At 39.1% G+C, this 26,837-nt stretch overlaps 1 protein-coding gene across 5 annotated transcripts in view; it reads left to right on the top strand.

The window, feature by feature from the left end:
* Positions 1-846: 846 nt before the first annotated feature.
* The window catches only part of ADAMTS6 (ADAM metallopeptidase with thrombospondin type 1 motif 6), a 146,756-nt gene continuing 120,765 nt past the window's right edge, over positions 847-26,837 (top strand). For 2 of the 5 annotated variants that reach the window (XM_064642755.1, XM_064642753.1), the window contains exons 1-7: positions 847-1,400; positions 6,061-6,429; positions 7,141-7,505; positions 14,168-14,336; positions 21,157-21,371; positions 21,905-21,988; positions 22,481-22,626. In XM_064642755.1, coding sequence (XP_064498825.1) covers positions 6,333-6,429; positions 7,141-7,505; positions 14,168-14,336; positions 21,157-21,371; positions 21,905-21,988; positions 22,481-22,626 — 1,076 coding nt within the window. In that variant the 5' untranslated portion in view covers positions 847-1,400; positions 6,061-6,332. Of the gene's footprint in view, positions 1,401-1,502; positions 2,052-6,060; positions 6,430-7,140; positions 7,506-14,167; positions 14,337-21,153; positions 21,372-21,904; positions 21,989-22,480; positions 22,627-26,837 lie in introns of those variants that run through there. The other 3 variants (XM_064642754.1, XM_064642750.1, XM_064642751.1) reach the window with 2 other exon arrangements.

The raw sequence follows: 26,837 nt of genomic DNA, 5'->3' as shown, positions 1-26,837 counted from the left end.
GATACTCGGAGAAATCCCGAGGTAGCTGTGCTCTTGGACCTTTCCCTGCTATCATTCCCCAGCCCAGCCAGCTATTCTAGACTCACCAGAAGGTGCAATTACACCTACTACCTCCGGCTGGGGAGGAAAACGCGTGCCCGCCCCATTTGGGAAATACAGTTAGCAGAAGCTTGAAACCTTAGAACTCAGGTTCAGGAATAATTCAGGGTGGTTTTTTTTATTTTTCTCTTTCCTCGGCTATCGCAAATTAACTTGGCGGTTAAGAGGGCAGGTCTCGGGTTCCAACCCACCCCCTCTGTGTGACCCTGTCCCCGGCACCGCTGGCTTGGTGAAGCAGAGGCGATCCTGCAGGCCGCCCCTGCCAAGCCCACCCTCCTGTCCTGCCGCACGGGGTAGCGATGCCCCGACCCCCGCTCGGTTCCCCGCCGTCGATGAAAGAGAAAGCGCGATGCGCGCACGGCGGGACCATCGGCCCCGGCTGCTGCTCGCGGCGCGGACTTCAGACACCGCCTCCGCTCCGCTGGACATGGTGTTTAGGAGTTTTCCTTCCATAATGCCCGTAGCGGCGCGCGGAACGGGCAGGGTATGGAGGGCAGCAGGGAGGCACCACATCCTGCCGCCCACCGCTAGCACCCTGGGCCGGCCGGCCGTACCGCGGCGGCGGCTCCCCTGGGAGGGCGGTCTGTGCTCCCCACAGGCAACCCTAGGCGGGGGTCCCGCCGCTGCTCCCGCCGCCCCCGCCCTCGCCGGGTCCCGCTCCCCTCCCCGCCGCCACGTGACAGACGCGCATGCGCGGCACCCTGGCCCGGCACATCTGCAGGCTGACGTCAGCGGGCCCCGCGCCGTCCCCGCGAGGCGGCCGAGGCGGCCAAGGCCCCGCCGCCGCCCGAGGCTCCCCCGCCGTCGCTTGGCCCGGCGCCGGCTGCGAAAGCGTTGCGGCTACTCCATCCAAACTCCGCTGAGTCGTTCCTGCTCTGCCTGCCTTCCCTCTTCTACCCCCTCCTCCTCTCTCTCCTCTCTCTGTCTCTCGCCCCCCCCTTCTCCCCCCAACTCAGATAATATTCACATGGTATTTTGCACAGAGGAGGCTGCTCAAGAGGAGGGCACCCACCCCCACCCCAATATAAGCCTGTTTTCCCCTCCTTCTTCCCCCCTCTTTTTGTTGGAAAGACAAAATGTGCAGAGTGATAGCTTGGGTGAATTGATGGCATCCTCGCTGCCAAGCCAGCCCGTTTTCTAAAAACCCCTTTTAGGAAGGCTAGAGAATTTTATTCTGTTGGAGAATATAACCCTGATGGTTGCTTGCACTGAGGGGAAAAGCAGAGAGGAATACGGGAATCGTCCTGTGCAATCTCTATTCTTTGAAACTTACTTTATATCAGAAATTGAAGATGAAAACGGTAAGGAAGATTTCACGCTATTCAATGAAACTTTTTGCTTTTCTTGTGTCCCGAATAATGGTTCGTCCAGGGCTTTGGGGAGCGGGGAGAGGTTTCTACTGCGTTAGGCGAAGTGCATTTGGAGTAATTTCGGAAAGGAACTTTAAGGATGGGGGAAGGGGATGCCAGGATTTTTCAGCCGATAAGAGACGTGATTGATGAAGTACGATCTCGAGTAGTGCACTTTTTTTTAGATTTTTTAAAATACTTTTAGCTGTAAATCGTTGGTGGAGGGAGGAAAGGAAAAACTATGAAAACAAAACCAAACAACAGATGAAAACCAAAGCAGCCCCCAACCCCAGCGACAACCCAGGGCTATTCCGGATTGCTGCGGAGCTGTGGAAGCCCCGCTCCCGGCCGTGCCGCGGTCAGACAAGTGCACACTTTGTGTCGGGGCTCGGAGGGTCGGCGCGGCCGCCGTCGCGCAGCCGATGCTGGCGGGGATGTCGGGCTTTCGCCGGTCTCATCAGGAAGATGGAAGCGTGTGGTTTTGATTTACTTCGAGCCGCCTGGGATTTGCCAGACTCTTAACCCTGCGCGCTCATGTTTGTTGGTGTGTGTCTGTCTCTGCAGTGGCCCGCGGTTCAAAGAGACTTTGTTTGGTGGGAGGAGGTAAGTGAGCTCCTGCTCCTCGGTGATGTGTGTGCGGATTTTGTCTTCGCTACTTTCTTTCATTGTTGTACAAGAGAGAAGGGAGAGGCAGAGAGAGAGAGAGAGAGAGTCAGACTCTTGTTTTTATTTGGGCTGCCGGTGCAACGCTTTTGGGCCAAACGCCAAGTGTCTGGGTCACACGCGTTTTATCCAAATAGATTCAGCGCTGCTGTCTGGAAGTGGACTGCTGAAAGTTAACTTTAGGATCAGCTCCACCACAGCAACCAGACTCTACCCTTCAGCCTCTCTAGGGAGGAAGGCTCTTCTTTTATTTCTTTCTGAATTTTCTTTGAGGGATGTGTGTCTGGTGATCTCCAACTTGCTTCAGTACTCGTTTTTTTAACTCTCTGTGCAGAAATGTACAGATAATGAGCGCGTGTAACGGGCTGTTTGTGTAGCCATGTATTTTTCTAGCCTGTTGACTTTTTTTGGGTGGGGGGCGGGAGGTGGTTTTTTTTTGCAAGATGCAGTGACAGCTGCTCCTTGGGCACGGCCGGCGGGGGGCCGTGGGGCAGGCGGGGGCGGAGGGGCTCATAGGGCGACAGCCCCCTCGTACACCGGGGCCCGTACGGCAGTAATTTCACCCTTCACGCCTCGGCTTCTGGTCATTTCCCTGGGAGGACGGATCCGTCCTTTCCCTTTGTACATGTCCCTCTCCCCGCTGACCCCCCGCCTCCCGTTCCTTTTCACCGAGCTTCTCCCGGCGCAGTCTGGGCGCCGCAGTTTTCGCCTCGGGAAACTCCCGGGGGCACGGCTAATCCCCGGCTCTTTGAAACCCTTCAACGCTGTTCACGGCCAGCCCCGATACCTGTAATTGAATTTGTGTGATTGATGCCCGTCCCCCGCCCCGTTCCCTCCCGCCGCCCTCCCCATTTCCTTAGCAACCACTCGTACAGCCGGCGCGGGCGGCCACCCCTGCCCGCGCCTCACCGCGGCGCTCCCGCCGGCCGCCCGGCCCGGCCGGGGAGGGCGGGAAGGTGGCGGGGGCCGAGCCGCCGGGAGAGGGGGCGTGAGGGACAACCCCCTGTCCTGCCCGCCTGAGCGGCGGTCTCTTTCTCTTCCACGCATTTATCGCTCTCGCCGACCCCGCCCTGAGACGTAACCCCCGTCTGGGCTCTGTGATCCGGTGGTGCGGTGCCGTGTCTTTTCTGGCCGCTTCGGCGCTGCCGTCGCCAAAGCGCGCCGGAGCTTGGCGGTTGTGTGGTGGACGCCCCTGATGTGGGGTGCTCTTGGGACAGCGGTGTCGGATGCTTCCCTGCCCTAAAACTTGAGCTACCTTCAGGTTAAGAGGTGCTTAGATGGAAGCACCACCTTTGCTAGATGGAAGCTCCCAAGGTGACTGTTCTGAGCAGTTTGACTAGTCACCTCCTCATAGTCTACTTTATCACATAATCAGGTTGCAAAATATCTCTCCGATCACAGACTGCAACCTATGACCAACACCACTATGTCCACTAGACCATGGCACCGAGTGTCACTTATTTTTGTAAGCTTAGTGTTGACCAAATTTTGCATTTGACAACAATCTACAATGGAATGCTTAATATACACTGCCAAGGAGAATGGAAAGAAAAAAGGGTATAGAGAGTGGACGCTTTGAGGTTCCTACCAAATGTCATACTGAAAGTACTGTATCTTGGAGTTACCTGAGCGCTTTATCCTTCACATCTATTACTACTCTATAGTTCAGAGCATTAATATGACTACGTGTGGTGCGCTTGTATCAATGGTTAAGTTGGCAATAAATACATTTGAAGAAGTAAAAAAATTCTGCTGAAACTTCCAGAAAGCTTAATGTGTAAGGAGATTGATCTTGTGTGAAGCTTGAAATGACGGAGACCTTTTCAGAGACTCCTGCAAGAACAGTAGACATGAGTGACTGTTGGACACTGTTGACCAGCATGTATTTATAGCCTATCGTGTGGGCCTTTGGTGTCTAAATAATGGGCACTCTAATTTATGTCCAGTATTCTGAGCTACCTTACTCCTTAGGTACTGCAGTTCCAGGAGACCTTAATGTTAGGATAACTTACTATCAGCCTAACTGATAGTAACATGAGCTGTCTGAATGAGAGCTCTCTGAACATGAGCTCTCTGTTAGGATATTTTGGCTAAGTAAAAGTTGTAAGGCAACATTACCTCTATATATGGCAATACTGAGCCGTTACTGGACTACAGTGTCCAGTTCTGGTGTCTATGGATGAAAAGGGATGTTGATTAATTGGAAAGGGTTCAGAGAAAAACTGCAGAAGTATTCAGACATCTGGAAACTGGATTATACAGGGTGAGATAAACCAAATAGGTTGAGTTGCTTATCAGAAAGTGTCAAGAGGTGCTTGTATCAGATTATAACTGTATATACAAGGAGAAGGAAAGCAGCTCATTAGCAGACAGGGATAAAGCAAGATTCAGTGACAGGAATTTGAAATTGTACATTCTCAGATTAGAAGTAAGGCACATTATTTACTGTACTAATGTAGCTGAAGAGTCTAGGGTTAATTATGTATCTTCAAAACTTGTAAAATCTAAAAACTAACTAAATATTAGCTAAGAAATAAATGTTCTACATGGCAATGTAAACAGAGATGTTTTTTATTAATATTCTTTGAAGTCTTGCCACATGTGAATGACATCACTAAATCCTTATGGTTCCCTAGAAAAGAAATACCAGAAAGCCCAAAGTATGTTTGCAAAGTGTATTTTATTCTCTTTATAAACCTGGTTTGAAAAGGTAGATATTGGTCAGATTAACCTCATTTATATGTTAGTAATTAGGTGTCTTTCAGATTGGCTAAGAAGTTATCCAATATTCATTGTAATGTTGGTAAATAGGATTTGGGTGATGTTGATTTTTTTGGTGGCGTTTCTATGCTACAGCTCTTTATAAAACCTTTGCAAATAATCCACTAGCTGTAGCTGTATTACCTGTCTGAATGAACGCTGTAAATCATTCCCAGAATTTCAGAAAGGCAAATTTATCTGGTGCATGTGTAAGTGGCTCTGTACGCTTTTGTAAAGTGGTTTTTAAACAGGCTTCCCTTCTTAGGTGTTCTGTTTCTCCATTGTCTGGCTCAGCAGAGTTTGCTGTGTGCATAGGTGTGCTGCAAATGCTTAAGTGGACTGATGAGTACCAGCTGACACAACACATGGTTTGGTATCCTATGATACTAGACTGTTAGCTGAATGCATGGATCTTCTGTTTAATCCTTGGCAGCAGCTGGAGCTGTTTTTAGCTATTCTTGCAATAGTGTTTTACATGCAAAAAAAAAAAAAAAAGAAAAAAGAAAAAAAAGACAAAAGGCAGGTAATATGTTATTTGCTTAGTCTTGTGACTTGCAAAACCAAGATAAAAATATATTCTACTTCATCAAACTGTACTTAAGATCTAGACAAAGCATTTTTGACAAATACTTGAAAAATTAGAATGTGTATAGTGAATACCTTCAGATACTGAAATTTTTTCTTTAGTATTCTAATATGCAGCATTCCCATTTAAGTGAATGAGAATCCTGCCTGCATAAGCAGAACCCTGGCCCAAATAATAAGAAAATACATGCTGCAGAAAGATCAGATAACTGTACTCTGGATTCTTTCGCGGGTCTTCCTTTATCTACCAGTATATTGGGATCTGTTAGCCGCTGAAATCAATGAGTGCACAGCACTGATTAAGGATGGAAGAAGTCTGAACAAAGTATATAAGCAATAAGAAACATTAAGTAGGTGTAAGTATTCATAAAAGTAACATGAAGTTGATAAGTGTATCATAGGCTATATGGATCTGCTGTTCAATGAACTAATGGTACTTCATTTTTTTGGTAAGATTGTGGTATGGGACCATAAAATTGGTACGGGATGAACATTATTTCAAAATGTTGCCTTGTGTAGTTCACTCTGGTGGTTTAGTGTCTTGCAGCATAGATCTGTTTTAGCAGGAAGAATTTGCCTTGACTCATTTTCTTTTGTTTTTCAGGAAAAGAAACGGAGCAAATTCAGTAACTATCCAGTCTAACATCTTACCCATATCTTAAGGAAACTTACAAATACTTTTTTCCACTTGAGAAAATGACTGCAGATATAGAACAAAATACCTATCAAAAGGTGGAACATCCTATAGTTAATTTGGAAGTAGTATAAAATATTTATACCTGTTATGGTGCAATTCTGGAGTGGAGTTAACTCTATAGCACACAAGTAGCTCTCCAAAGAGAAAGAAAAAAGACAAGCTTTCTGTTTTTCTAAATTATGGAAATTTTTGGGAAGACGTGGACATGGATTTTGAGCCTAGTCATGGTTTCATCGGAATTTCACAGTGACAGCAGGCTTTCATACAGTTCTCAAGGTAGGGGTCCGATCTCTGTAGCTAGCAAGAAGCATCTGCTTTTGCATTGTATTTGTGTAGTATTTTCTAAACCATATTTATATAATTTATGAGATCATATGGGCTCTGCTCTCAGGTTTTTCATGGTTTATTGTCATGCAGATTAAACTTCCTTCTAACTTCTTTCTATCTACTTTTCAGCATAGGAAAGCCTTGCAAATTAAATCTAGTAAAATGTTGTACTTGATAACAGTTGAGAGACTTGCCATGATAACATTAACATGTTTTTAGACTAGGAAGTAAGAATCTAATTTTGTTTTTACAATATAATACTTTTCCTTAATACTGTTTATAATCTTGCAAGTGGATTTAATAGCTTTTGTCTTCGAATGGTGTCACTGGGAAAAATATGTCCTTTTTAAGTTAGAATTTAGCCCCAAATGGTACGTATTTTTGATAAATAGAAAAAGATATGTATTGAAATAATTCCAGTGATGATCAAATTAATAGGAAATCAAACATGTTTTCTTGATTTACAAAGAAAGAAAACAGTGTTTTATTTTATTTAGTAAAATGCTACATTGTGCATTTCCCTGAAAATTACTTTTGTTAATGAGAGTGATGATTTACCCAAATATGGTTTATGTTTATGCTACTACTTGCTGTTTCCTGTTATATTTTTTCTTCTATGGCCACTCTCTGGACTGTCTTACCTTGTGATTGGTTACAAAGAGGAATTCCTGTCTTACCTTGAACACTACCAACTAACAATCCCAATAAGGGTTGATCAAAATGGAGCCTTCCTCAGCTTTACTGTGAAAAATGCTAAACCTTCAAGAAGGAGGAGGAGCGCAGACCCTTATGTCCAAGAACTGGCAGCATCTAAATTATTTTTTAAACTTTCTGCCTATGGCAAGCACTTTCATTTAAACCTGACTCTCAACACAGATTTGGTGTCCAGACATTTTACAGTAGAGTACTGGGGGAAAGATGGACCGCAATGGAAGCATGATTTCTTAGACCACTGTCATTACACAGGATATTTGCAAGACCAGCTCAGTACAACTAAAGTGGCCCTAAGTAACTGCAATGGTCTGGTAAGTCTGTATTACTTGTTCTAGTATAATAGCATGCTTGTCCCTTTTAAATTACAGAAGAAGAATTTAATTGGCGTATCTTTCAGTTTTTTGAGTCCCTGTAGGAAGCAATCAGACAGGAAGGTGCAGAAAACCCCTAAAACCTGATCTAAGTCCTGGGGAAAAGTAGTCATCAGTTTTTCAAGCTTAATGTAAGTACTAAGACCCAATTCTGCAGTCATTTAGCAGGCAGCCTGTTCAGTATTTACAGTATCTGCTCTAGGCTACAAGATTAGGTCTGTGCTGAGGTCTTTACAGGTTATAAAAGCCTTGCAAGTTCAAGGGGTGGGGAGGAGGAAGCAGTGGATCCTCCAGGATGCTGAATCTCTACAGAGAGACATTGATGGAACTGAACACTCTCTTATCTTTGAGAATTTGGGTTTAGAAACTATGAGTATATAACAGAAGAGGAATTTAGTGATGTAGAAGTCATCATTGTTAAAAATTCAAATCATGATGAGAAAAATTGATCTTTAGCAGACACCAGCGTCAGAAAGTAATTATTTAAATTTTTTTTTTCCAGAAAGATTTTGTTTACAAATTTTAAACTTTTGCATTTAACAATAGTTTTAGAAATTCTTATCTCATTTATTCTCATCTCTTCTTTTAGTGGTGACCTTTTGATCACATGACAATAGGACCTGCATGGGAAAAAAATCAGAAAAGAAATGCAAAAAAAGTAAAAAAGCAGACTGTTGAGTAACGATACTAAAATAGAAGAGCATGACTATGAAATATTAAATCAAGAGCCAGTGTTTTCTGTAGTAAAAATATACATATATATTATCGTTACTCATTGTGGTTTTTATTATAGTAGAATGCTGGTCAATCTTTTAGGAATAGGCAGATCTAACTAATTGTTAGGGAAAAAAAAGATTGCACAGACTTGCTAAACTAATTCCTATTTGTCCTTGAAAGTGCTGTTGAATAATGCCTCTTGGGATGTTATTTTCAAACAAAAGCTAGCTGCTTCAGACCTAGATAGGTTGCATTACATGCAGCTACTTTTGGTATCACTCATACAGTCTAGTTTAACATTTTGGAGAACTCTTGAAGAAAAATAATTTAATGGGGATTTCCAGGGCTAAGTGAACACTTTCAAAGAAATGTAGTTGAAATGATGTTCCATTGAGTGTGGTATCACAATTTGGTTGGTGCAGACTTGTAGTGGATAGGTCTGAATTTAGTACAGTTTTCACTTTGGTTGCAGTTGCCATGTAATAACTTCTTTTTCTGGTGGCAGTTATTTAAGCTCTTTGACTAATATACTTGATCTTTGCTTTTGAGTTCTTTTCAGCTAAAAATACTATGGAGACCAAATCTCTTCTTTCAGGACTCATTTCTTTAGCAGAGGCTGCATGCCTTTTTATCTCTAGAATTTCTGCTACTTGATGCACAGACTAGTTGGCCCCCTTGGAGCCTGCAGTAAGTGTCATGGTGATCCCATTTCAGCTCCTCTTTGACCTTGGCTAAGGGAGTGAGCCAAGAATGCCTGCTCTTGGCTTAGCTGACTCTTGTTCTCCTTTCATGTTAGGAAAACAGGAGTGGGATGAAGCAAGAAAAAAAAGTCCATGTTTTTCTGTCTTTGCCCGTCTCTTGCTCCTCATGGCACTTCTTTTCTTCAAAGAAGCGTGGAAGATGTTATGGTGAAGAAGAATCTTTTTTTTTGTTTCTTCTGTGCCCTACACCCTGAGGTGACATTTAGCATTCCCACTGCTGCATGTTTTCCCTTTGCCCTCAGCCTAGCTGTTCTGCTGGAGTGAAGCTGCCTGTGGTTCTAGGTGCCAGTATGTTAACTCAGTATCTGTAAGGTAACTTTAGTGTAGAGTGTTTCCCAGTTAAATCATCATCTTCAATGATTGTGGTTGTCATCAGCTCTTATGTGTGTCTTTTGGGTGTTAAGGCAGCCTTAATCCTATCTCTAGACACACCATGACTGGCACTCAAGTTCTCCGAGGTCATGCCTCTTTACCTGTGACTGCAAGTATCAGATGTCCTTTGCATCTCCTGGGAAGGCCTGGTGGTCACAAGTGTGTGAGACTCCTGTCATAGTGCAGAAGCGGCAGCAGGACCTTTCTCAGAGTGGCTGGAATCCTGCAGAGGGATGCAACAGTAGGCTCGACTTAGTATCGTCATCTACTGTACAGAAACTCATCCAGTGTTGCCAGGGTCTTCCAGAGCACTGTCTATGGGAATTACCACTTCATTCAGATAAATCCATCGCAAAGTTATTTTTAAGTGATGATTCCTACTGATGAATGTTTTGTTATGCAGCTGCTGGTAAGAACATGTTTCATAAAGCAATTGGCAGTGAATATTGAAGAAAATATTACTTGTTTTAGAATTATTGATAATTCAGAATGTGTTGTGCTTAAGGCATTTGTCATATTTTCTAGTTTGATTTTTGTTCTCTAAGTCACTGCCAGTCATATTCTAATAGTCCTTGATTAACATCTGTATCAAAGCCAGTCATTTTAATTTTAAAGCAAGTAATGATTTTTAACAGTGAGTGTTGCTCACAAGGAAAATTTATGCATTACGTTTACTCTAGTTCTCTTGAGCTTCACTGTTGACAAATAGGTCGTTTCTTCCCCTTATTGAATATTTCGAGTTCCTCTGTTTAGTTATGCAGAGTGGTCATGTGAGAACATGATTCAATTAACATATATTGTATGACTTTGAAGAATGCTTGCATTTGGTAAGTGTAAGGAGGGCTTTCATTTTCATTGTAATAAAAGTGACAAGCAATCAGTTCATTTTCCTCTCTTGTTTCTTGTTTCAGCCTCTCTCTCTATATTTCTCATTACCAAGTGTCCCAGAATTACAGACTGCTTACTGAAGTTTCAGTCCAGTAGTTTCCATCTGCTGTTGCCTGATTATGCTATAAGTGGTTCTGAAGTTGTGAGGAAAGCTCTGTAATCCAGTGAACAATCATATAAGAAAATTGAAGGTTTTGTCTGGCAGGCTCGCTGGCCTTCCAAACTCATATTTACTGTAGTGAATGCTACATTTGTGGATGGATTGCAGGTTTGGCCGTATCATAAAAGAGCCTGCAATGACCAGCATTTTAGGGCCTTCGAATGTTGGGTACAAGGCAAAAAGACTGAGGCATCGCCTAAGCTGAGTATGTCATACTGAAGAGAAGAAATGGTGGTGGACTGGCTAAACAGAGAAGAGCTTTACCTCAGGGGAATGAAGTTTGACTGATTCTGAGAGGAGCAAGGCTCGAAGAAGTTTTGGAGCCTATAGCAGTGGAATTAGGCAAACTCCCAACATTTTTGCACTCTGACCCACCTTTGTCATCTGCCAGATGTCAAAGCTCTTAACTGAGTGCTCAAACAAGTTTTGCACAGTAGAGAATTTTGTCATTTTGAACTGAAAGGATCAGTAGTAGGAAATATTTTGAGGCTACTGTGGTCCCAAGTAAATGTTTAATGTAAAAGGTCCAATATTTCCATGGCATGTGAAGTTCCATGCACTGTGTAAAATTTGTGCTGTGAAGCACAGTTCTCTCCATCCAAACAGAAGTGATAAAGAAAGCGCAGGTAGGCAACTGTGACTTAAAAGCGTGATCTTACTAGGTTAAAGTAGGAACTGTTTTGCTGGAAGACTTAATGATTGTTTCATGTATTCTGAAATACATATATGTTTAAATTACTCATATTTTTCTTGAGTTAGCTCATTTGAAAGCTGTTTTTACTCTAAAGAAGGCATCTATTTATATATATTATAAATTGTGTATACTATGGTATTTTTGAGTTTTATGTAAAATAATACCTAATTTATAAAATAATTTATAAATATCAAAAATTATATTAAAAAGGAGTTAGTATTCTTGATCAATGTCTCTAGGGCTATCTTTGGTACTCATATGTTTTTGCAGAATAGCCTTAGTATTCAGAAAATTAAATACAAGCTGTCCCTGTCCTGGTTTGTCTTGTTAGATTCTATGATGTGCTGTCTCAGGCCAGATCACTACTGTTTTCATCTTTGAGAAAACAGTAAGCAAATGCAATCTTTTTCCTTAGTCATAAAACCACACTGAAGTGTATAGCCAGCTGTTGACATGCTGAACAACACTGATACGTTTTCAGCTGTTTCCATTACTGCTGCTTTATGTTAAAAATGGATATGCTTTTAAAGTCTAGAAAGGTTCAAGGCATGGAAAAATTGTGAAACAGTAGTACTATGTGGAGAAGGCATGTGCTGACTTGTCCTCCATAATTTGGTTTCTTCTGCAACTGGTGGACCTCCCCCATCTGAAGGAGGTTAAGGCCCCTGCTGGACAGCCTGACAAAAAAAAGATTCTTTTTCACAAATTAAGGGAACTCCATGTGAATCCATGTGGATTCACAAATTTATCTGAGCATGTCAAACTGCTGGAACCAGACCTTATATATATTAGCAAGAGTTGGCACTCTGTAGTGGTATTGGATAACACAGGACCTCAAACAATCTGTTTTAGATAATAATCTTGGGAATGTTCCTTGTAGTAACCTACTTGATGCGTTCAGCTTGTTTCTTAAATTCATGGTATTTTGTCAAAAACTCTTCTGGTCATTCTTATGTCTTAATGATATTTCTGATGCTTTGGAGCAGGAGTTTAATTTATGAACTGTTAAAATACAATAGCAAAACAAAAAAAGAAAATTAAATAAATTCATTTTAATGCTTTAAAAGGGTATTATTTCAATCTTCTTTTTCAATGGAAATTTTGTTTTGCTGAAATAGTGGATTATAAGCCAAAACTGGTGTTTAGAATGTTGTTTTGGATATATATGTATAATTACCACTATTTATTAATCAGGCTGGATGGTACCTCTGTCTCCTCCAGCTTGGCATGAAGTGGACAGCCTCATGGTGTTGGCCAGAACCACTCTGCAGGATTCTCTTCCTGTGGGAATATAATATCAGAGTTTATAATGGCTCAGAATTCACTTGAACTCAGATGTCTGACATCCAGACTGGATGTAGTCCAGACTGTCAAGGTTCTTTCTGCACATCTGGCAAACCCAGTTACAGTTTGGTTTATATTTTCAATACTATTTAGGCAGCAGTATACCAGTAAATGATTGATTTTCTAATAAATTCTTAGACTCCAAGTAACAAGAAGACATTGTGAGAGGAATTTCATACTGGCATCTTCCAGGTGAATATAGAGCCTGATGTTACCTTTTTGAGTCAAAAATTGAGTTCATAATGAAAAATACCACTGAAGAGAACACTTATTGTTAAAGTGGCAATGTAAGGAATGTGTAATTGGAATCTGCAGTCTGTTCATACATATATTTTCACAATTTATAATACAGCTCTATTTGGAAAACACTTCTTTCTGATGTGTTACACAGGATTTTTTATTTTGTAAATTTTACGTTGTTACTTGTTTCAGGAGTGAAGAACAGCAGGCATTTGATGATGTACTCAACAGTAATAGGACGAGAGCTTTGACCAAGAGTACAAAGGCAAGCTCTGATCTTAGAAAACAGCTTTATGATATATTTAGAGAAGATATGGAGCAAGTGGTCTTATGGCTGATCGTAGAGGTTTAAAAAAGACTCATGAGAAGTACTCGCTTTACAGATCAAAGGTGTGGTAGAAATTTGTGATTCATCAGGTCAGGATATGAATGCAGAAGTTCCTGCTCCCAGGCTTCTATCAGAAGAATAGCTCTTTCTCCCTCTGTAGAAAGTTAATGCATTCAGAATTTTCTACATACGGGTATCTGAATTTTTTATTTAGCAGATATGGGTGTAGAACTCTGTCAGGGCTTATTCCCCAATAATTCTATATCCAAAAGGATCCAAAACCTGGATTTTCTGCTAAAGTTCAATTTTAATTGCTGAAGGTCCAGGAAATTGCATAGTTGGCCTGAAATCTCCCCTTTCTTTCATAAACCACTTCCTGTTTGGAAGAAGCTGAGTTCACAAATGTGAAAGTTATGGGAATAGAATATCTACTATTCTGCACTATGGTATGAGGCAAAACTGTTCATTTGTTACGGGGAATGAGGTCTAGTGCACAGTCTGCAAAAACTCTTATATGCTAGATTTGTGGCAAGACCTTTTAAGGAATAAATACTTTGTAGACAGTGTATGATAATATAAATAATTTGACTTTTATTAACTAGCTCAGTTTTTGGATTAAGCATCTAGATGTGAAATAGTGAATGGTTTCTTTGAATATGTGTTCTGAAATTAATCCTTCATGGCGTTTGTCTTTGATGGAATGTTTGGCTTTAAGCATCTAGCAGTGTGACATCATAGCAGGATATTGGTGTTGCCATTAAAGCAATGCAATTTTGGCTTGATGTGAATATGAATCTTGTAGTTTTGGAACATCTCTGTAAAAACATTATTTGTCATATGTTGAGAATGTTTCTTACTTTCTTACTACATCTTAAAAAAAAAAAGTGAAAGAACTCCAACAATATGACATTTTTTCTCATTGTGTTGTTTATAGGCACCACACTAAAATAAGCGGAGGAGAGCTGGCTTATGCACTATTTTATGTGTTGGCTTCTAGCTGTGGATTTCTTAACAGAGAATGTTTTTTAAAGTTAAGCTTTTTATATGGCTTTTATATTGTCTTTTGTAAGTTTTTATTTTCTTATTTTCTTCTTTAAGCATGGAGTCATTGCTACAGAAGATGACGAGTATTTTATTGAGCCTTTAAGGAATATAACAGAAGATTCTAGTAACTATAGTTATGAGAACGGTCATCCTCATGTTATATACAAAAAATCTACTATGCACCAGCAACACTTCTATGATCACAGGCACTGTGGAGTCTCAGGTAAAGGAGTATGAGTGTCATTCCTTTTAAAATATTATAACTTAAGATGTATTTTAGCATCTTGCATGGTTCGTGTTAAAGACACGGTGGAGAATGTAGCAGTGGGAGTCCTTCTTTTGGGTTATGTAATGTGTCTCGTTGAAAAGTAGTTTTGGTTTGGTTTTTTTTTCAGATTCAGATTGAGAATATATTGTCTTTCAAAAACTGAGGCAGTGGGAGTAAGTCTTGTTTTATGCCTGTGTTGTGTAGTGGTAGTAATGAGCACGGGCTTTCTCAAAATGTGCTATAAATGTACTTGATTCCCCAACTGGAAAGCATTATTGAGTGACTGAGTATTACAGCTCAATGTTTAGTAAATGTTCCATCTTATTGGAAGAAACTTGGTGTGCAATAAATGTGTTAGTATTATGATTAGCAATACATTTGGAGCTGAGTCCACATCTTTCTTGTTTACAGTTGTTTATGGTGTTTTGGTACTGACCCACTGACCAGTGGGTAAGTGGTCAAATATGTGATTTACATGCGGCTTATGGAAGGATTATATAGTTTTAATGGAGAGATATTTTCTTTGTAAAGTAGTTGTTTACTTTTACAGATACACTTTTCAAGTACTCTGATGTGATTTTCATTTGCTTAAACTGAAGCTGAAAACTAACTTCTTGAAGACAGCATGGAGTAAATCTGACAAGTTATTTTAGAGCACAAAAGTAATCGGTTTTTAACATACTACAAAAATGTTCTAACCTTGCATTTGTTTATATTTCAGTAATAGCTTGTTCTTAAGAGTTCAGTCCTGAATGGTTGTATTCCATGAGAATCAATGCACAGGGCAGGCGGACAATTACTAGTCTTAAAGTGATATCACTGTTCACTGATGTAACTTTTTCAGCTTCTTCTGGAGTTTAGAATGTTTACTGGCACCAGCTGACTAAGCTTGCAGTACAGATTGTCTGCAAACCCCCATTCTTGGGAGACATTTTTTTCTGAGGGTTTTGGTTAAATGTGTTTATGGAATGTCAGACTTCATGTATGTAACTTCTGTTTTAGTTCGGAAGCATTATTCAATCTGCATACTTCTCATACTACAAAGCAAGTCTCTTAACTGTTGCTGCCTGCTGATTGTAAAATAAGGGCACTAATATATGTTCATTTTGTAGGGAGAACTATCACTTAAGTCTCTTGAAGTAAGTGGATGGATTCCGAAATACAGGAAGATGCAATTTTTACCATTATTATATCCCTTGAAAAAGAAAGAATGTTAGCCTCTACCAGATCTTATCTTCTAGACTAATGCTTAGATGTTATTCTCCTTCAAGTCATGAAGCAGTAGCTGCTAGATTTGTCAGGTTGTATTTAGATATTTCTGGTGTTATCTGTCACGTGGATCATAGGTTGATCAGAACTCTGCATCTTGCATGCATTTTTTATAAACCTTGGTGTAATATTCAGCCTTTATTCCTTTATATATTTGATGATGCTTTTGTTCTTGGATGCTCCTGTGCACTTCCTGATCTTTTGTGTCCCAAAGTCCTTAATTACTGGAATACTAAAGCACTGCGTTTTACAAGCCTAACATGATGCTCATTCATCTCAGTTTCTGCTGTTCCTGTTGTTCTGTATATTATTTCTGCTTCATGAAAATGTCTAAAAAAATTTGCTCTCCTCCAAGACTGCAAGGTCTTACTTTTCCAGATGGCATGTTTTACCCTCATGGGTACTAAAACCTTTTAAACTTTTTTTCTGAGCACTGCCAAAGCTCAGCTGAAGTTGAAGCTGACCAGAAATGTGGGGGACAATAAAAAGAGTTTTTTCAAATATATTAATGGCAGTTGGCAGCATAGAAATATCACCAGCCCGTTACAGGCTGAGGATGGTCATTTCACAAACAGGGACAGAGACAAGGCAGAGGTGTTTAATGCTTTATGTGCCTCTGTCTTCAACATGGATGATGGACCAAGGGGGTCTCAGTGTCCTGAGCTGGAGGACCACGACTGTGAGAATGATCAAGTTGCAATCAATCCTGAAATTGTGTGGGACCTGCTGCTCCAGCTGGATCCCTACAAATCTATGTGGCCTCTTGGGATGGTTGTTCTGATTTTCAAGAAGGGCAAGAAGGGTGACCCTGGAAACTACTGGCCTGTCAGTCTCACTTTGTTGCCTGGTAAAATTATGGAAAACATTATTCTGGGAAGTATCTAAAAACACCTGAAAGACAACACAGTCATTGGTTACAGCCAGCATGGCTTCATGAGAGGAAAGTCCTGCTTATCAAACCTTTTTTGACAAGGTAACCCAGCTAGTTCATCAGGAGAAGCCAGTTGATATAGTCTTTTTTAATTTCAGTAAAACTTTTGATACCGTCTCTGACAGGATCCTTCTGGGCAAAATGTCCAGCTCACAGCTGGATAAACACATCATATGGTAGGTGAGCAATTGGCTCATGGGTCGAGCACAGAGGGTAATAGTGAATGGGGTGACATCAGACTGGTGACCTGTCACCATCTTAGGCTCCATCTTAGGCCCTGTGCTCTTCAACATCTTCATAAATTACTTGGATGCAGGACTGGAAGGAATACTAAGCAAGTTTGCAGGTGACCCAAAACTGGGAGGAGCTGTTGACTGCCTCGAATGCAGGGAGGCCCTGCAGAGAGACCACAACAAATCAGGAGACTGTGCAATCACCAACCCTATGAAGTTCATCAAGGGAAAGTGCGGGATTCTGCACCTGGGATGGGGCAAGCCCAGATGTTCCTACACAAATTGGGGAACTAGATGCTGGAAATCAGTGCCACAGAAAGGGACCTGGGGGTCCTGGTTGACAGCAAGTTGAATATGAATTAGCAGTGCCCTGGCAGCCAGGAGGGCCAACCGTGTCCAGGGGGGCATCAGGCAAAGCATCACCAGTGAGTCACGGGAGGGGATTGTCCCGCCCTGCTCTGCACTGGTGCAGTATCACCTTGAATATTGTGGCAGTTTTGGGCTGCAGAAAATAGAAACATATGAAGCTGTTAGAGAGCGTCCAAAGGAAGGCAACAAAGATGGTGAAGGGCTTTGAGGGGCAACCTTATGAGGAGCAGCTGAGCTGAACTTGGTGTGTTCAGCCTGGAGAAGAGGAGACTGAGAGGAGACCTCATTGCAGTCTACAGCTTCCTTATGAGGGGAAGAAGAGGGACAGACATTGATCTCTTCTCTCTGGTGACCAGTTACAAGACCCAAGGGAATGGCCTGAAGGTTTAGGTTGGATAGAAAGAGTCGTTCACCCAGAGGGTTGCTGGGCACTGGAACAGGCTCCCCAGGGAAGTGGTCACAGCACCAAGCCTGACAGAGTTCAAGAAGCGTTTGGATGATACTATGAGGCACTTGGTGTGACTCCTGAGGCTGTCCTGTGCAGGTCTAAGAGTTGCACTTGATGATCCTTGTGGGTTCCTTCCAATTCTGTGATTCTGTTGCAGCTTTATCCTAGAGGGACATGGCATCCAAAGCATCCCCAAATATCTAAAAACTAAAATAGCTAAAAACTAAAATCCAGTATTAATTTTCGGTTTTGCAGCTTTCACACCCCAGGTTTAAAACCAGTTATACAGTCATCTTCACTGAATTTGACTGGCTTTGGAACTTTTCAACAGTCCAGTTTTGTGGTTTAAAATGCCATCATAACAAAGCTTTAACTGCCTTTTCGCAGGATATCATTTATTTTGTCTGGAGACTGATTTTAGCTTTACCTTTAGAACAGTTTTCCTAGTACTGTATTCAGGGAGGAATCTGTTTGAGGAGCTGTGCCACTATTCACTCTGTCAAGTTTCCTCTACTGTAACCTAGACCTAAATTTATTGTGTACCTCTTCTCTTCCTGAGAAAATTCACAGTAACTGATAGAAAGTGGGGGACAGAGTTTGGTGAAAGGACATTTGGAATTGGTTGGGATGAATAAGTGATGGACTACTTCATAGTAGATGGTAGCATTACGGTAACTAATACAAGAGAAAAATTGGGGAGGCAAGGATATTCAGATAAGAACATGGAATAGATTGTATGTATTGTCACTAGATTAACTGTTTTATTTAAAACAGCTGAAATCATTAAGGCCTTGGAAAGAAGTTGTCCACTGCCAAATTCCAGTTGCTTCAATGGGTTTTGAGGCCACTGGATTATCTTGCAGAATACTGTATTTGAATAGGATTGAAAAACAACAGGAGTTGACATATGAAAGCTGCAGAGTGGCAGATTATTTCCAGATAGCTCTTGTTATATGCTGATTTATGTAGTGGTTACACTCATGCCAGACTCTACAATTAGTGTATTCTAAAATTAAGTAAAAGCTTGTTAAATGCATGAAATAACAGTGCTAAAACATTTAGAAAAAAGTAGCATAATGTTTTGCTTCAAAGTATTGTCATGGTTGCATCCTGCATGAGTAGTTTGCTATTGCATTTTGAGATCTTTTTCTGATTGTGCTTCTTTCTCTCCACCTTGAATCTCACCCGATATCTTTAGAAGACTGACTTAGGAAAACTTGGGTTACCGTGGTTGTGAACTCCATCTGTATGTGGATTTGGATTTCTTTTAAGCTACAGTTTAAAACCTAATTCCATATTTTGCACTAATTATTTGGGGGTTAATTACAGTGTTTTTTTCTGGTTTATTTTTGCTTTGTCTGTCCTTTCTATTTTTGCTGGTTTTACTTCCCAGTAACTGTGTTTGATATTAATGAAGTTTAATTTTTTTCTTTTTTAACCTAAAAATATGGTGGAAAAATGATATCACTTGCCACGTAACTAGTTTTGTTAAATAAATTGTAGGCCTTTATTGTTACATTTTAAGTTTTTGAAGAATTTAGTCAGCATTATTTAGTGCTTTTAAAGTAAAGCAGCATAAGCACTAATAAATCCTGAAGTGCAAGGATTGTTTCCAGCTTTCTTATTACTTTGAGACCAGCTGAAGCTTAAGCTTCTCCTCTGGATAAGCAAATGAGAATTGTTTATTTTTGTGAAGTCTTCTGAGACCTTTGTTTGAAAGATACTATCAAGATGAGTCCAGAATAATATTTTTTTTCTCTGAAAGTTTTCTGCATGAGGTCATTGGTTTTCAAGTGTTTAGAATAGATTTGCATCTTTGAGTGGGAAATTATGAAATAACATGGAAGCAGTATTGCATTTCTAGAATACTCGCACTCCAAGGGCATCAGAAATATCAGTATGTGTTATTAAAAAATAGAGTGAATTTTTAAAAATTTTCATACAGAAGCTGTCAGAGAAAATTCCAGACGTTTCTAAGTCACTGCTTAAGAGAGATGAAAATCTTTGATCAATTAAAGCAACTTTTAATTTTCTACAATAAAAGTGAAATAACAGGAAAAATTTAGTAGTCATTCTAGAATCCACAACAGGCTTTAATACTTGGTAAAGTTTTTTTTTAGAATGGATTATACCCATTGCAGAATGAGGACAGTTTTGTTAGTGACAATTTTTCAACTATCAGGTTTATTTTCATTTTTTGACTTTTCTGAAAAATGCACCTTTTAAAGCCAACGCTGTGCCTTCAAAAGTTACGAAACACTTCAGCAGTGGGAACACTGAAGCTTTGTATTCCTGGTTTTGACCTGAACATACATTCTTTGCAGTGTACTTATTGCTCTTTGAAAATAGTGTGCTCAGTTGAATTGCATAATGAATTGCTTTTTTTGTGGGAGGTACTGGTTCTGTCTCAACTCATCCTTAGCTGACCTTGTTTTAGTAGATATAAGGCTGCATCTCAGAATTTGCTCACTTGAGCAGTCCTGTTCAGACAATTTTAAATGTGTCTAACTGTTAATATTCTTGTGCTCCTCTGTAACTAGCAAAAAATTAGATATTTAGATATTAAGGATTTAGATATTTTGAAACCCTACTTAGATAAAACCAGCCCAATAATATGCTTTGCTATATTATTATCTCTAACTGGAGATCTGTATTGACCCTTGTGGAAAAGTGATATTTATTACACACCAATAAAGCCAGTTTATCAGGTAAGGATGGATTCAAGTTTGTACTGAGGACAGGAATTCAAATTCAAACAAGTTTGTAGAGTTTGTTTTGCTGTTAATTACAGCTCTTTGTATTTTTAGTAATCAATCTCTTGCATGCAAGAAATATTTTTTCTATATATTTACCTGAAGGAAAAGCATGAATCAATATATTTGAACTAAAATTAGTGTTAAAATAACTACATCAATTATCCCATGCCAGCCCATTTAAAACTTCCCATTATAGTTAATTCACAAGGTAGATAAAACATAATCTGATAATCTTCTGAATGGGAAGTTGATCTGTTTGGCCTGAAACTGATAGGTGTGTAAGCATAATGGCCTAAAAATGGCAGACTTTCACAGGAGGGAAAAAACTTGTTTTGGTACCTTATCAACTTGTTTAATTCCTTAGTAAATTTGGTATCTTCTATGTTAATGTTTAATTTTTGGTTTGTAGTATTTTTTTTCCAAATGTTAGAGCTGTCTTGTTTTTATTTTTAAAATTCTGAAGTGTGCTTGTGGTTAATTATAACTAATCTTCAGTATTAAGGTAAATGTGCAGAATCAGACCTGTTAAGAGAAGATTGATAATTTTTCATCCTAGTTCAAGTTAAGGAGAGTCGAGAATATTGAAGCTCAAAGTTAGCTTTCTATTATATGTTATTTAAAAACAAAACTTAAAAAAATGTGGTTTTTCTTTGCCTCAAGAAAAACTTCAGAACCCTGAGGATGGTAATCTCAACATAAAGCAGCTGCATTTGAATGAGTTTTTACTAGTGACGCTTCTGAAGTGTTTAATTGTTTTGGTTCCTAGAAGACCTCACAAGAAGCAGCAAACCTTGGTGGATGAGTGATGCATCTGCTTTTCGAACTTCACTTCCAGTCAATGACACACTGAGTAGTCATAGTCGACAGAAGAGATCTGTAAGCCTTGAACGGTTTGTGGAAACACTGGTAGTAGCAGACAAAATGATGGTGGGATACCATGGTCGCAAAGACATTGAACACTACATTTTGAGTGTAATGAATATTGTAAGTTTCATCCTTCTCTGTGCTCATATCAATATGCATGTACCGAAATGATAAAGGACCTGTCAAGTATTTATTTATTGCCATGAATAATGCTTTAATATATGTGTTAACTTGCAGGAATTAATAGTTAAAATACTGAAAAATCTTGGCATTACGGGAAAAATGCAGTACTTTTTCTGTCGAGAAGTATGTTGTGGTCACTTTTAAATTGTTGTCTTTAATTTTGAATTCGAATTACATTCAGATTATACAGTTCTATTCTGCTTATGTCAACACTTAATACTTATTGTGCTGGATGAATTACGGAACAGTTATAACAAGTATAAACAGTTATTATTGAAAAGTGCGACTCAAGAAGTTCTTTTAACTGAATGGTCATTTTTTGATAAAAAATTAACTCTTATTTGATGACGATGATAATTAGAATTATGGAATTACATTAAGTGAGGAAATTGGGTTAACTTTTAACCATTGAGGAAGCAAGTAGTGTTTCTTGTCTGACTTTGTGTCTTTTCTTATTTTCTGGAGGTCAGGTTGCCAAACTTTATCGTGATTCCAGTCTAGGAAACGTTGTGAATATTATAGTGACGCGTTTGATTGTCCTCACTGAAGATCAGGTAAGAACTGTTGCACTGAGCTTTATACCTCTGAAGTACAGGTTACATTACTGTGTAATATAGTGTTCATTCAATTATTGCTTGAAGTGGCTGCCTCTGAGTACAAAACCTATCATGTAATTTTCACTGCTTTAATCAAGATGAAGCAGTTCAAAGGAATATTCCTCGTGTATCATCTCAAAGATATCTTTTTTTACTTCAGGTGAATATTATTACAACTTTGGGGATGTCAGTTTTATTTTTAGATCTGTATTTTGATTTTTTTTTTTTGTATTGACATAATGATTATTAAAGTTGGAGCGGAAAGAATGACAGTTCAGTAATACACAGCTGAACTTGGGGTCAGATTTTACAGAGATAAAATTTGGCAAGAAGAATTTATTCCTAGAAACCACTGCTTCTAATTATAGTCCCATTTTAGTTTTCAAAAGGCTTAACAACTGACCTTAGTAATTTGTTTGGAACATTTCTGGTATGCATGTTGTATTGCAGCCAAACTTGGAGATAAACCACCATGCAGACAAGTCCCTCGATAGCTTCTGTAAGTGGCAGAAATCCATTCTCTCCCACCAAAGTGATGGAAACACCATTCCAGAAAATGGGATTGCCCACCATGATAATGCGGTTCTTATTACTAGGTATGGTCATTATAAGTATTGTGTTTATTTTATTTCTGTAGTTTTCTTGTTCTTAGCATTTGTATGTGTAGAGGCAAAGTAATATAATTGGTAGGTAACCTTAAAAGGAGGAAAATTAATAGATGGCTTGTCTTAAATGTGTCAGATTATTAAGTATAGATTAAGAATTTGGAAAAGTAAGATCTGCAAATCACTTGCTTCTGCTGTTATTTTCACTTCACAATTGCCAATGCAAAGTATTACAGTAGAAAAGATGGATCCTATTGAACATTTTATACTTTTATAATGGAAAATAATTCATAAGATTGCAGAGAACAAAACAGTTGGGAAAATGTTTTGTTGACCATATAAAATGTGTTTGTAAGAATTTCAAGCCAGTGTAATAGTATTTCTCTGAAAACAGGTTCTTGCAGATTCTGGCAATATGAGACTCTGCTTTTTAGCTGGTTTTATTTATTATGCTTAATTAAGATGAGAACTGACAGTTTAAATAGGTAGCTTCAAAGCCTGCATATGTGCCCACGTGTTTGCATCTGTTTCACTATTACTTTAATGAATTCAACAAAGCCTGCACTGTAATCTTGGAATCCTGATAAAGGTATTCATGTCTCTCCTTTGCAGTTGGGAATAGGCAACTCTACTCTATTAGGAGATAAGTTTCACTGTTGTTGTTCAAGGACACTATTTACTCTTTTCTGTTTTGTTTAAGTAGCAGCAGGTGCAGCAGCACAAACTTGGATGAGGATCTTTTTATTATAATTTCTGCTTTCCAGGACAAGTTCTGTACTGCTTTGTATATAATCTGTTTGTGGAGTCATTGCATTCACTGCAGAGAAAACTTAAATAGTGATTTAAATAAATCACTAAAATTTGCATAAAGGTAGTAAAAGTTGCTTTTTTTTTGTAGGAACGTGGTGATTTTTGTTGCTTTGTTTTGCTTAAAAACCAAATCTTTATTTTTGAGAGGAAGTAAAAGCTAATGAATCATTTGCATGTATTTTTGTATTCATATTTCAAATATAATTCGTATGTGTGGTCTTTAACACTACATAGTAAAAATCAGAATGGTAAAATGATAGATTCAGATTGCTGCTAGAGTCCAAGAAGTTTAAAAAAATATTGAAGTCCAATAAAAGTAAATAGAATGAAATTAAAAATAAAATACAGTTACATCCCAAGGTCTTAATTTTTCCCCAAGGCCTTTGTTTATGCTGAGTTTTTTTGCATACAAGTAATTCCTTCGCTAGGACTGCTCACAGGTGAAATTAAATACACCTTTACAGCTGTGCTACACATCAAGCTTTTACTGGTATAATTTAGGTGAGTGAAAAACTGTAATCTGTAGGTGCTATGATTGTGTCAGTTGAAGCTTCTCAATATACATGTGTAGAAACTGCATTAGCAACACTATATTTTTACTGTTTTGGCTGAGTAACCTGACATTTCATTGGTGTTGTTCTGGCTCCGCAAATCACAGTTATTTTCTTTCACTGTTGTGCCTTAGCATGTTTTATTACTGTGTGGTCTGTGCTGGCTTCCCTGTTCTGGTACAGTTTTCCCAGTGTGCTTATGAATGGTTCTGTGTTCCAGACAAAAGCTTAAGTCAGTGCTAACTTGCAGGCCTTTATCTGCAAGAGGAGCAAGTTTTCAGAGAACATGAATAATACCTATTGAGAATTATGTTTTTTCATCAAAGAGCAGTAAATACTAAGGACCTTTTTTTTACTCTTCATTATGGAGGCTTAGAAATTGTATAAGTATGTAGCATGTGTATGATGTCTTTTAAAAAGCATGTAAGAATACTTCTGTAACTTTCCAATTTACTTCTAAGAAGTTTACACTTCTACGTATATACCTATCTTTTAAATCAACAAAGTGCTTCAATGTTGTGTCTGCAGGCTAGTAATACCTACCTTTATAAAGTTCAGTTATATATGCTTTCAAAATAAAATGCTTGTATTAATTCATTTATCACAAAGTCTACACTAATCACTTTGACTGGGTCAATCAGGCTTTTAGTGAAACTGACAGCTATTCTTGCTTATACTAATAAAATGAATCAGCATATCTGAGGAAAAGATACTTCTTTTTTAGAATGGAAGGAACAAAGACAAATGTATATTAATATGAAGATGTAAATCCATTAACTTTAATATTTCTAAATGGATTACTGAAATGGTGATACACTTCTTTTCATTCTGTTTTCTGTCTCTCACTTAAGGAACCACAGTTAAGGCATTGTATGTGAAAGAGAAGGATATAGCTATGGTGCTTTGAACTTGTACTGCGCCAGAAAGGTCTTCTACACAAAGGAGCTTGAACCTCTACTACCAAATGTTAAGATACTTTTTAGCCACTTTTATAGTATTTTGAAAGCAATTTCCTGAATCTGTCCCACTGATGCTGCTCTGCTTTGTATGAAGTAATTACATTTTCATTGAATTTGACACTGGCACCAATTTTTGGTCACTGTGTACTTCTATTTTATGAAAAGTAGGAAAGTTTCAGTTTAACATTATGAATAGTTTTGTGTTGATTAAACCCAGATATTTCAGTAAGGAGTTTGATGTATTTGAAAGTATTACCTAGTCCTAGACAAGTATTTAAAGTTTGGAACTACACCAGCCTATCTGAAAAGTGGGGCAAAGGTTTTAAGAAAAGGAGTCACTGTCTTCAACCGTGCAAATGAAGGCAGTACCTCAGCTTTTGTTAGCAATTCCTTCACGTTGCTTTCAAAGGTGGCATGCTCTGATGTGGAAAAACAGTATTAAGGGTGCTGATTCCCTAGGGCTGTCTGCCCCTAAACAAGGTGTATGCTAAAACCAGGTAGTCTCACTGTCATGGGGATATCCCAGCTGATCTATTGATGAGTCCCATGGAGATGTTACCATGTCTACTAAGCCTCCAGTCTTTGGACAAGAGCCTATCTGTGTTTGGTGTGCTTCGTGTATGGTCTTCTCTGTTGTGGTCCTGCAGCTACCCTGCAGTATGCAGGGTGCGTATTTTACTGAGTGGGTAGGGAATTCTGGAAAACTTCTTTGCTATATAAACATAAGGCAGGTAAGACCTTATATTGTGTAGTGCTCAGTCTTTAAAATTTCACCTACCTTTTTCCTGTTGGAGAATATGTTTAAGTCTCAGACTTCAATGTTTTATCTTGTAACTGTCCAAATTGGATTCTTGGGGACAAGTGAAAGTAGAATGCTAAGCAGACAGGTTTTATTATGAGGTTGATTAATGGTGTAATGCTGGTAAGACACTGTTGTCTGTTTTTTCTTGAAGACTTTAGGTAAATCTAGTGAATCCTTAAATTTATTTCATAGTACAAAATAATAAAAATAGGAGGAAAACTTTTATGATTCTCTAATCTCAAATTCTTTGGGAAAAAAAAGGGTCACAGTGTCAGATTTTTCATATTAAGATTACATGTAAATTTTGAGTCTTGTGCATCCCACCTCATTAGAGGTATCTCTTTGCCTTTTTGAAGTTAGTTATTATTTGGTGATTTTTTTTTTAACCTTCCTTAGTAGCCTGCTTCCTCTTTTTGTTTCTTCAGAAACTCTAAAAAATAGAGTCTTCATAGATTACAAAAACACAAAACTTCAGAGGTACAGTGTACACTATTACTTTATTTTTACTTTTTTTTTTTAAGAACACTTAAGCTGGTTTTCCTTCCGTTTCTATAAGTTGCTTCCTTCTCTTAATCTTAAAGATTATAAAGTAGGAATTGTGGAATTCCTTACCAAGACCTTGGCTAACTATACGTTATGGACAGAACTATTCCTTGTCCTGTGTACCTGCATGGAAAGGTAAGGGTCAGAGGGCTGGATTCTAGGTTACATTTTGTAATAGGGATGGAGAAGATAAAAAAAATTTTAAAATGCCTATTTTTTTTCTTTAACACATTGAGTTCTCTAGTACTACATTTCTGTATAGCTCAAGATGGTTAGTTTGATTTGTCCAGGTACTAAATGGTTGTTTTTCCAAATTATGTGTGACTGACTGAGTTAACTTTGCAGCAATAAAGTATTTTGCTGCTGAGAGGGAAGATCTAGAGTTATTATTCTGCCTCCTGCTGTGTTAGTAGATCAAATAAAAAAGGCATAACAAACAGCCCAAAGAGAGGAAGGTTTCAGGGGAAAGTTGAAGTGTGTATCTGAAGGGACAGAATTTGATCTTAAAGGTACAGTTGTTATAAACAGAGAAACATT

This window comes from Pseudopipra pipra, chromosome Z (assembly GCF_036250125.1).
Source record: "Pseudopipra pipra isolate bDixPip1 chromosome Z, bDixPip1.hap1, whole genome shotgun sequence".
NCBI classification, from domain to species: Eukaryota; Metazoa; Chordata; class Aves; order Passeriformes; family Pipridae; genus Pseudopipra; species Pseudopipra pipra.
Note: the sequence above shows the minus strand (reverse complement) of the source record. Positions and strands in the feature narration are given on the sequence as shown.